The following is an 11,303-nucleotide window of genomic DNA, read 5'->3' on the forward strand; positions in this document are numbered from 1 at the left end:
TCTAAGCCCCCATTCCCCCATGGAGACATCAAACAGCTAACCATAAACTGTCAGCACCAACTTTACAGAAGCTTTAGAAAACAATAAAATATTTACAACAAACAGCAAAATATGCAATCAAGAAATAGCTATCTTCAAAACAGTAGGAGAGTTTTGCTGCATATTTCATCACATTTTCCCCACACCTTCTCTCACATGGTGGCAGTTTTGGTCTTGATCACTGTTCCAGTCCCATGTTATCCTTGATCCAAAGGGAGCAGTGTAGACTTTACTTACAAATTATTGTGTAAAACTCTCCTTAACTGACTGGAGTCAGTTAGTATGTTTAAAATGAGCTATAGGCATAGTTGAATTTAGAAACAGACACATACACCCATGCCAGGAGAAAGCCCAGGAAAGTCTGGAGAAGACCTTAAGCTTTCACCTTAGGCTTATACCTAGGCTCAGTGCTGGTTTAGCTAAGTGCTAAAGGAATGTCCTAGAAAAGAGCAAGCTACTATGTACAAAATAAAGGAGCTATGATGATGTACTGGACAGCACAAAGAATATAGCCAGTATCTTGTAATAATTATTAAGGGAATACATAACCTTTAAAACCGTGAACCACTATGTTGTACACCTGTAACTTATACTTTAATTTAAAAAAATGGAAAAAAATTTCAAATAAAAGACAATAGGCAGGGACAGCAGACACGTACAGTCTCTCCTCTCTTGTCAATGACAAAAGTACTCAAAGGCCAGCAACCTTAGCCAACGGGAAATTTCTCAGCTATCGTCAAAAGTTGTACAAACATGAAAAGTTCAAAAAATAAACTATGCTTGGTTTCTTTTAAAAAAAAATTGTTCTGAAAAGAACAGAAGAGGTGACTGCTCTTTCCCTCTCCTTCCCTCCTTCTTTCTCTCTCTTTAATGTGTGTGTGTGTGTGTGTGTGTGTGTGTGTGTGTGTGTGTGCATGCCTTTTTACAATTTTGCAATGGTTTTATGTTTATTTCAGATCCTGGCAATTGGGGAATCTCTGTCAATACATTCAGTGAAAAAGAATTAAGGGAACAGAAACTCCAGTGATCATGCACAACAAGGAATATTCTTTGTAAAAGCAGTTTGGAAAAGTTTCAGAATAAAGAGACTAAGTCATCCACTTACAGCAACAGATAAAAGCAATACAATCCTGGGTTGTAAGCTTTGGTGAATTCTACTTTCTAGAGGTACCACATTATAGTAACAAAAATACTAATTTTCAACAAAAATCACAAAACTTACAAAGAAAGAAGACCACTGTTCATTCAAAGAAACTAAATAAAAGTACACAAACCATTACTGAATAAGCCAAGGCATCAGATTTACTAAACAAACACTAAAAAGCATCTATCCTACATATGCTCAGAGGTAGGAGAGTAAAGACAAAGAAATAGAGGAAACCAGGATAATGATATATGGGAAAAATAAATATTGTTGAAAACATAAGTTATTAACAAATCAAGCAGAAATTTTAGAGAAGAAAAATGCAATAATAAATTAAAACATTCATTAGGGTGGTTCAATAACAGATTATAATAAGCAGAGCAAGGAATCAGCAAAACTAAGGATAGGACAATTGATACTGTTTAGTGTCAGAAGCATAAAGGAAAAAGAATGAATACAAGTGGTCCGAGTCTAAGGGCCCTGTAGGATACACTTAAGCAGACCAATAAACATGTTGTGTGAATTCTTGAAGCCAATAAGAAAAATAAGTGGAAACATTATTTAAAGAAGTAACATCCAAAAATGTCTAAAATTAGATGAAAAGCATGATCCCACAATTCCAAGAATCTCAACTAAATTCAATTCAGTAAAACAAAAAAGATCACATAAAGATCACATCAAGACACATTACAATCAATATTGAAGACAAAGACTAAGATTACAGAGTTCAAATTCTGAACCTATATTTCTTATACAGAGGTTCTGAAGGGTCATTCCCCAGGCCTTGAGCTGGCTCCTTGCCTCATCAGTAAAATAGGGATAATATTTATTCACATTATGAGGAAGACACAGTGATGAAACTGCTTTCCTCCCCTACCCCTATCCCCAATCTAGTGACACACCTGGCTTCCCCAATCAACACTGTCTGGAATCCTGTGTCCTCTAATTTCAAAATAGCTCCAGAATCTGTCTAATCATTGCCACACATAGCCTACTGGTCCACACCACCATCATCCCCTTCCTGGATCCTTGCACCAGGCCCCTCACTGGTCTCCTGGAAGGCTCTGTTCTTTTGCCCCTCAAGTGTGACCCTTTTTAAAAATGACCCAATCACACACCTCCTCTGCTGGAAAATCACCCAAGCCACCCCCCAACCCCCCAGGCTATCAGCATGGCCTTTCCTGAGCATCTCTTTAAAATAGCCTCTCCCTGAGCACATCTTCATGTACTAACTTCCCCCATACCATACACTAGTTCCTCTTTTATTTGTATCTTGTCTCTCTCTTACAATGAAAGTGCCAGAGGCCAAGGATTTTTTTCAAGTTTTGTCTGCTACCTTGTCTCCGGTGTCCACTGACGACATATAGCACTTTTCCGGTAATTATTTCAGTGAGTGGATGAATAAAGTAACCAGTGAATGAAAAGGACTGCTCACCAATGGTTGGAAGATCTAGAGAATCTTAGGACTGCCACTAGCAGGAGTATAGGGTGTGCACCCCACCTCCCCACAAAGGACACATGGGGAAAGAGTGATCCAGGGAATCAGGACTGGAACAGGGGCCCCTGTAGTGCCAGGGAGTTCCCAGAGTATGGGACTCTGCCTTCCCTGGCAGTTTATTGTAGGCTCCTCCTCTATGATTGCATCTGACACATGCTGGTCAAACCACCTATAAACTCTCTTTCCACCTCATCACAGCCTGGTGAAGTGGATATGAAGATCCAATTGTACAGATGGGGATGCCGAGACACAAAGAGGTGAGACCACTTGCCCAAAGCTGTGTCACTTATTAGTGGAGTCTGTCTGACTGCAAAGCTGGGGCTCCTTTCTCCAAGAGTAGCTGGGAAAAATCAGGAGGGAATCTGCCCCATCTTCCAAAAGTTCTCATCAAGGTGGCTTTGAAGGCAGCAAGAATTTCCATAACTCGACTACGGTAGCACAGATCCCAGGGAAGGGTATCATTCCTCTGGGACTGAAGAATTTGTTGAGCTTCAGGACTATCTTGGTCTGGCACACTGTGGCCATGCTCTAGGCTTACTCCTCCCTGATGGCCTGGGGCTAGGAAATGGGTGAGCAGGGCTCTTTCTTGGACACCCTCAGCTCCTTCCATTTGCAGAATCCAGCAGGATTCAGTCCTGTCACCCCCATCAGCCTCTGGGCTATCTCATCCTACCTGTAGAAGCCCACTCCCTTTTCCAGGAGATTGCATATGCAAATACCTTCCCGACTCTACTCCCACAGACATGCGGTGATGGGCTTTGGGGCATAATGTGCTTCAATGATATTGAGAGTCATGCCACTGTTACTAACTAAGTAAAGTTTATACTCAGCCCCACAGAGCAGTTAAAAACAGAACTAAAGAAATCTCTCTGGTCTGAGGACTCGCTCCTCCCTTTCCTTCTTCAAGACCCAGAAGGTGCCTAAGGCACAGCCCAGTTTTCCCAGAGCCACATGGAGATAGAACAAACTGTTCAGAAAGCGCACACAAACTGTAACATGAGTCTCCAAGTTGTCAAAGAAAGCAGCAGAACACTTAGAACCAACAAAGCAAAGGACTTTCTAAGTAGTAACACTATGAAAATGTCACAGCAATCCCTCTGGGGTCCAGTAAAAATTGAACTCATTAGGGTAAAACAAAACAAAATAAGTTCAAAATTCCCTATGAGCTTCTCACAACTGCTGAGAAGGCAGCTGAGTAATCACTTGACCCTCCAGCTGTTTAAGGGATATGCGGGTCACAGATTCAGGTCAAGACAATGGAGGGACTGACTAACAGCCATCTAGAAACCTCATGGTGACCCTTCTCCTTTCCCAAAGTGAGAGACCCAGGAAATAAATGCCTAGGTCTTTCTGTCTAGGAACAAGAAGATCACAGAGGTCTGCTTCTTGGGTCTGACCAAGATGGTCCTTGCTTCCCCTCTCTCAGAGGCCCTTACCACTTCTTGCCATCAGTGACCTTGGTGACAGAGGCACCTTGAGGAGCACAGGTGGGGTGGGGGTGGGGTGGGGATGGGGTGGGGATGGGTGGGAGGGCCACTCACGCATCTATGATGAAGTAGAGGTCGAATTCTCCTCTGCAGTCATACAACCTGTCTGCCTTGCTTCCTTGATGACCAGTGTCCCTGTTGAAGCTTCTCCAGTCTGGGCTGAGGTAGTGGTGAATGTTTCTCCAGCCAAGGTCAAGGTGGTGGAAATTTCTCCAGTCTAGGACACTGTGCTGCAAGCTTCCTGCACTCAGCAGTGGAGGGGGCAGCAACAGCAGCAGGAAGAGCCTGGGGCCAGGCATCCAGGGCCTGCCACTCTCCATTTAACTGGCTGCACCTGTGGCCCCAGTGGACCCCGGCCACTCCAGGCCACCTCAGACCGTGGCCTCTACCACCTCCACTTGTGTCCAAAAGCCTTGGCCCCTCCAGCCCTTTCACTAAGGTGCACTGTAAGCCTCCCCCTGGTACCTGCCCTCAGGGCAGAAGAGGAAAAGATTGCTGGCTTGAGGGATGGTTCACTACCTGTGCAGCCTGTCCTCCACCCCAAGGAGGTGGAATTACCTGTGATGTCCCTTATGATGGACAAGAAGGTTGGCATGGTGACTTTATGACCTGCTGCTCTGCTCAGGGGCCTGCCTTTTGACAATCCCAGGGGGTGTCAGGGGATCCTTGAAGAGGTGGTAAGATGAGGCCTCCATGTGTTCTGCATCCAAAGTCCTCTCAGGTGGCCATTAAATCTGGGAGCAATCCTGCCTTTTTGTCAACTGAAGGAAGGCAGCTGAATGGCTTAGATGAGGACATCACTATGAGGGAGGAGGTCTAGGACCTGGGAGTGCAGGGTGTTGCAGTGCTCATTCCTGTGACCCAGTGGATCCAAGGATCTAGAAGAGGAAGAAGGTCCTGAAGGATGTTAAAGTCCTTTTGTCAACGGGAGACATTCTAGTTATCTTCTGCTGTGCAACAAATCACCTCAAACCTAGTGACATGAAACAAGAACTATTTTATTATGCTCAGTTTCTGTGATCAGAAATCAGAAAGGGATGACCTGCACTGGATGGAGGATCCGCACTGGGTATTAACAACTATGATTCAAAAGTGTTTTAAAAACTCAGACTGTGAATATAAAGATTTTTAGAAATACGTTAACCAATTTACTTTATTTTGTATGCACAAAAGAGCGGTGTGATATATGTTAAAAGTTATTCTCTAAAGTCTAAAATAGATCTTTCAATATGCATAGCAAAGATATAAAAATTATACATGGCAGAAAGCATTGTGTTGGTGATTTTTGTAGTTCTTATTATTGTTCAAGTGGTATTTTAAATAATGGAATATATTAAATAAATTATATTTGGAGTTAAAGAAATCTGGTGTACTCCACACAGCCTTAGGTTTTCCCTGCTTTGCATCCTTTATAACACTTGGTATTGTCATATTTTTATGTATTTTTCTATTGATTCAACATCTGTTTTGCTCTTAATTTGCATTCTCATCACTGGTGGAATTGGTCTTCTGTTCAACAGATTTTGGGTCCTTCCTTTGTGAAATGTCTGTTTCTGCCTGTATCCATTCTCCAATTTGGGTGTTTCTCTTTCATACTGATTCCTTAGTATTCCTTAGGATTCTAATCTTGCATCAGTCATTGCAAAGATCTTCAGCATGTGGATCTTTTTTTCACTCTATTTAATACTTTTTAATAAAGCATAAGTTCTTAATCTTTTAAATTGACATATAGTTGATTTACAATGTTAAAGTGTGTAGTAAAGTGATTCATTTGGTTATATATCTATTTGTGTGTGTATATTATTTTTCAAGTTCTGAATTTTAATATAGTTGAATTTGTCACTTTTTAGAAACTGTTAAGATTTGCACTGTTTATATCTTAAGAAATTCTTCCCTGTTAAGGTGAAACAGATTTTATCTTAAAAATTTATTTTTTATTTTTTATTTTTTTATTTTTTTGTCTTTTTTGCCATTTCTTGGGCCACTCCCATGGCATATGGAGGTTCTCAGGCTAGGGGTCTAATCGGAGCTGTAGCTGCCGGCCACAGCCACAGCAACGTGGGATCCGAGCCACATCTGCAACCTACACCACAGCTCAAGGCAACGCCGGATCGTTAACCCACTGAGCAAGGGCAGGGATCAAACTCGCAACCTCATGGTTCCTAGTTGGATTCGTTAACCACTGCGCCACAACGAGAACTCCGTCTTAAAAAATTTTAAAGATTTGCCTTTCACATTGTCCTTAATCCATCTGGAATTAATTTAAATGTGTGGTTCTTGCCAGGGATCTGATTTCATGTTTCCCATTTAGAGACCAAATTGTCCCAGCACCATTTGTCACCTATTTCTTTTTTTTCCTCTCAGTGGTTTGTCTGTCACTTTGATGTGTTTCAACTTCCATATAGGTGTGGCCTGTTCCTATGCTCTCTGTTCCAGTGCCTTTATCTGTCTATTGGTTTATACTGAAAGTGCCAATGCTACACTAAGTTATTATTGTGTGAATGAGTCTATTGCTATTCCTCACTGTCCCTTCCTCTTGCAGAGAAAGATTGTGCTTCCCTGCCACATTCATGGTGGGCTTGGACTTGATTCCACCAAGTAAATGTTAATAGAAGTAACATGTACCATGTCTGAACAGAATCTATAAAAATCCAGGTGTGATTCAAGCAGACCTGACAGCCTGGCAGCTGTGATGTGCTGCTCCCTCTTGAGAACCTGAGATGGAGATGTATGTGTGGGACAGTGAGATATATGAGTGGGAAATAAAGTTTGTGCTTTTCAGGTGATTTTTCAGCTGGGTTTTATTACAGAAGATAACCCAGTAGAATCTGATATACACAAGGTTCAATTACTTAACCTAACATACACAGAATGCTATAGCAAGGCTTGATAGGTCTGAGTAAATCACCCACTAATTTTTCTTAGAGAAATTGTTGGCCATTTGCTCATTCATGCAAATTTTAGAATCAACTCCTAAGTCTCCATTCCACCAAAACCCTCTTAATATTTGTTTATGATACCATCATATATACAGATATATTTTGAGGGATTTGAATCAGCAATCAGACTTCTTATCAGGGAATGTCTTCATTTATTTGGGTCTTTTTCAATGCCATTCATTTATATTTCCCTGTGAAGATCCCTATGAAGATTTCTCTTCTCTTAATACCTTATATTTCTGCTGCTAGTCTAAATGACATTTTCAAATAGAGTTTTTAAACAGTTTATTGGTATTGTGAAGAAGTGTATTTACTGGCTGATATATTCACTCAACTTGCTAAGCGCTCTTATTTTCAAAAATTAACTGTAAAATCTGTTGGGTTAGTATAAAAATTCAGAAAACAAAAACACATTGTGCTGACTACTTCTCCAATGAGCAGAGCTACAATAGAGGCATTCTTGATTTCAAAAAGAATGCTTCCAACACATCACCATTAAGAATTATATTTATTATAAACCAATGGGATCTAATCAAGCTGACAAGCTTTTGCACAGCAAAGGAAACCAAAAAGAAAACAAAAAGACAACTTACAGAATGGGAGAAAATAGTTTCAAGTGATGCAACCAACAAGGGCTTAATCTCTAAAATATACAACAGCTTATACAACTCAACAGCAAAAAAGCCAACAACCCAATGGAAAAATGGGCAATAGACCTGAATAGACTTGTCTCCAAAGAAGATATACAGATGGCCAACAAGCACATGAAAAAATGCTCAACATCCCTGATTATTAGAGAAATGCAAATCAAAACTACCACGAGCTACCACCTCACACCAGTCAGAATGGCCATCATTAATAAGTCCACAAATAACAAATGCTGGAGCGGGTGTGGAGAAAAGGAAACCCTCCTGCACTGTTGGTGGGAATGTAAGCTGGTACAACCACTATGGAGAACAGTATGGAGGTACCTCAGAAAACCAGACATAGAACTACCGTTTGACACAGCAATCCCACTCTTGGGCATATATCCAGACAAAACTTTCCTTGAAAAAGACGCATGCACCCGCATGTTCATTGCAGCACTAGTCACAATAGCCAATACATGGAAACATCCCAAATGTCCATCAACAGATGATTGGATTAGGAAGATGTGGTATATATATACAATAGAATACTACTCAGCCATAAAAAGAACAAAATAATGCCATTTGCAGCAACATGGATGGAACTAGAGACTCTCATCCTGAGTGAAGTAAGTCAGAAAGAGAAAGACAAATACTATATGATATCACATATCTGGAATCTAATATGCGGCACAAATGAACCTTTCCACAGAAAAAATCATGGGCTTAGAGAATAGACTTGTGGTTGCCAAGGGGGAAGGGGTGGGAATGGGATGGATTGGAAGCTTGAGGATAATGGATGCAAACTATTGCTTTTGGAATGGATTAGCAATGAGATCCTGCTGTGTAGCACTGGGAACTATGTCTAGTCACTTATGATGGAGCATGAGAATGTGAGAAAAAAGAATCTATACATATATGTGAAACTGGGTCACCATGCTGTACAGTAGAAAACTGACAGAACACTGTAAACCAAGTATAACGGAAAAAATAAAAATCATTATACATATTAAAAAAAGAATGATATTTATTGGTCATTGGGCACCTGCTGTATAACACAGGCAACTCTACCCAATATTCTGTAATAACCTATAAAGGAAAAGAATCTGGGGAAAAAAAGGGTATGTGTATATGTATTAACTGATTCATTTTGTTGTTCAGCAGAAATTATTTCAACATTGTAAATCAACTATAATTCAATAAAACTAAAAAAAAAAATTGAAAACAACAAAACCCCCCAAATGAACCAAAAAAATGTTATTTATTTTATTTATGGAAAGCTTTTGGTAGAAATCCTTTATCAGATATGGGTATTTCACTAACATTCTTGGTGTGCTAGATATCATGAATGAGTATTGAATTTTTCTTTTTGGGCATGCCTATGGAATGTGGAAATTCCTGGGACCAGGGAGGGAACCCACATCACAGTAGCGACCCAAACCACTGCAGTGACAACACTGGATCCTTAACTCACTGTGCCACAAGAGAACTCCATGAATGAGTGTGGAATTTTATCTAAATTTTTTCTGTATAATTTTTGAGAAATATATATTTATCTCCAACTGAATTAATACAGCTGAAATAATATTAACAAATATTAATATTTGTAAATAGGCCCAAATTGGCCATGATAATTTTTTAAAGTATTGCTGGATTAAGTTTAGTATTAGTTTAGATTTTTTTGGCCTATGATCAATTTCCTATTTTTGTGCTGTTCTTATCTGGATTTGATATTAGGTAAGACCAGCTTCATAAAATGCACAAGGGAGTATTACATTGTCTTTGGAAAGACTTTGAACATGATCACACTAATCTGCTTCTTGAACATTTGGTATATCTCCTATACTTGGTGTTTTCTTTGTATGAAGTCTTTAAATTACTGGATACAATATATTTAATATTTACTTAATGCTATGGACTGAATTGTGCCCCTCCTTCCAAATTAATATAATCCTAATGTGACTGCATTTGGATGTTGGGCCTTTACAGAGGTGATTAGGTTAAATGAGGTCATAAGGATTGGACCCTAATCCTATAGATCTGGTGTCCTCATAAGAAAAGTCACCATGGCTATCTTCCCACACAGTCACAATGAATGCCCAGTAGAGGACACAGAGGGAAGGGAGCCATATGCAATCCAGGAAGAAGCCTCAATAGAAACCAACCCTGCTGACACCTCAATGTTGGTCATTGTTTCTTGAAATCTTCTCCTTTCATCTGGGTTCAGCTTCCCTCCTTCTGAAACACATTCTTTAGTAGTTCTTTCACCAAGGTTGTGAAGGTTTCAACTTAGGCTTTGTACCTCTGAAAATATCTGTTTTGTGCTCACTCTTGCATAATAGTTCAGTTAAATACAAAATTCTAAGTAGACAGATTATTATCGAGGCCCTAGAAGTTCTATAATTTCACTATGTGAACAGCACATTAGGGATTTGATTTCTCACATTCATATTCATTAATGGGCTCTCCTCATAGAAGAAAAGTTTGCTTTGGGGACCATTATCCAGAGCTTTAATGTCTATTCTGAATCTCATCTTTTGCACCTCAGACTCATCATAATTTTGTTCCTTTACAATCTTATCTGTGTGAAGATGCTCCCTAACCTTGAGGAAAAGCACAGAGCTTTATCACCTTGTATCCCCACACTCTCTCCCCTCAAGGGCATCCAGAACATTTACTGAGTTAAGGAAGAAAGGAAGGAACAGGGACTCAGTTCCTCTAGGAGTCTCTCTTCCCCTCTCTAATCTGCTAAACTGAATGGGAGCCATTCTCCTGGCTGCCACTGCAATAACTCCTGAGACTCCATGTCCATCTCCCCTCATCCTCCTTACAGGGGAAAGTCCTACGTGGGCCAAGCCCTGGCCTGAATGTAGCCACTCAGAAGGCATTCCCTCCCGTCGCCACCCTTCAGGCCCTGGCCTGTCCCAGCCTCCATGGGCAGGTAAATTCCCTGACACCTTCGCATTCTGTGAAGTCACAGAACTCACCATTACTTGGCACAATGCTGCCATTTCAGAACTTAGGAGGGCCAGGAAAGGCAAAGAGGCCGAGGCTCTGCTCCAGCGAAGTCTGGGAGACTCTCAGGGCGCCACAAAGATGGAGCTCCCGCGGCGCTCAGCCTGGACGGGGAGGAAAGTCCTGGGAGCTGGGCAACGCACGGAGGATCCGCAGCTGCAAGGCACGGACCATCTGAGGAATCTGGCTGTCGCCCGGGTCCCACTGACCCAAAAAGGAAGAAGTCGCGGCGCAGGGGGCGAGTGAACAGCGGCAAGTGCAGCCTCCGCTGTGGCCCAGACGCCACCTCCAAAGGCAGCGGCGGCTGAGCGCACTGTGGAGCGGCCCGAGTCAGGGCACCCTCCTCGGTCCCTCAGCTGGGAGGCGCCGAGCGAGGCCGGAGCCAGTGGGACGCAGGGCCTGGGTCTTCCGAGCTGAGTTCGTGGGAGGGCCAGGCTCCGCCGAGAGGCCGCGAAACCGGCGCTCGCCCTCGCGTTCGGGGCCTCTGGCCGGCGTTGTCCAGGAAGCGCGTCTCCTCAGCGCCCCTCTCGGCGGTTTCAGCCCACTCGCAGGCCC

At 41.8% G+C, this 11,303-nt stretch overlaps 1 protein-coding gene across 45 annotated transcripts in view; it reads right to left on the bottom strand.

Moving 5' to 3' along the window:
- LOC102164887 (uncharacterized) overlaps positions 1 to 11,263 on the bottom strand; it is a 96,821-nt gene extending 85,558 nt beyond the window's left edge. For 23 of the 45 annotated variants that reach the window (XR_014827453.1, XR_014827451.1, XR_014827446.1 and 20 more), the window contains exon 1: positions 10,721 to 11,263. Coding sequence is in view for 8 of the 45 variants with exons in the window: in XM_084996411.1 (XP_084852537.1) it covers positions 4,223 to 4,488 (266 nt within the window). In the remaining 37 variants the exon portion in view is untranslated. Of the gene's footprint in view, positions 1 to 4,222; positions 5,142 to 10,720 lie in introns of all 45 variants that reach the window. The other 22 variants (XR_014827423.1, XR_014827444.1, XR_014827422.1 and 19 more) reach the window with 3 other exon arrangements.
- Between the last annotated feature and the right edge of the window lie 40 nt (positions 11,264 to 11,303).

This window comes from Sus scrofa, chromosome 14 (assembly GCF_054392235.1).
Source record: "Sus scrofa isolate SSC_HxYL_T2T_F1_AM1 chromosome 14, Sscrofa_HxYL_maternal_Yorkshire_Landrace_v2.0, whole genome shotgun sequence".
NCBI lineage: Eukaryota > Metazoa > Chordata > Mammalia > Artiodactyla > Suidae > Sus > Sus scrofa.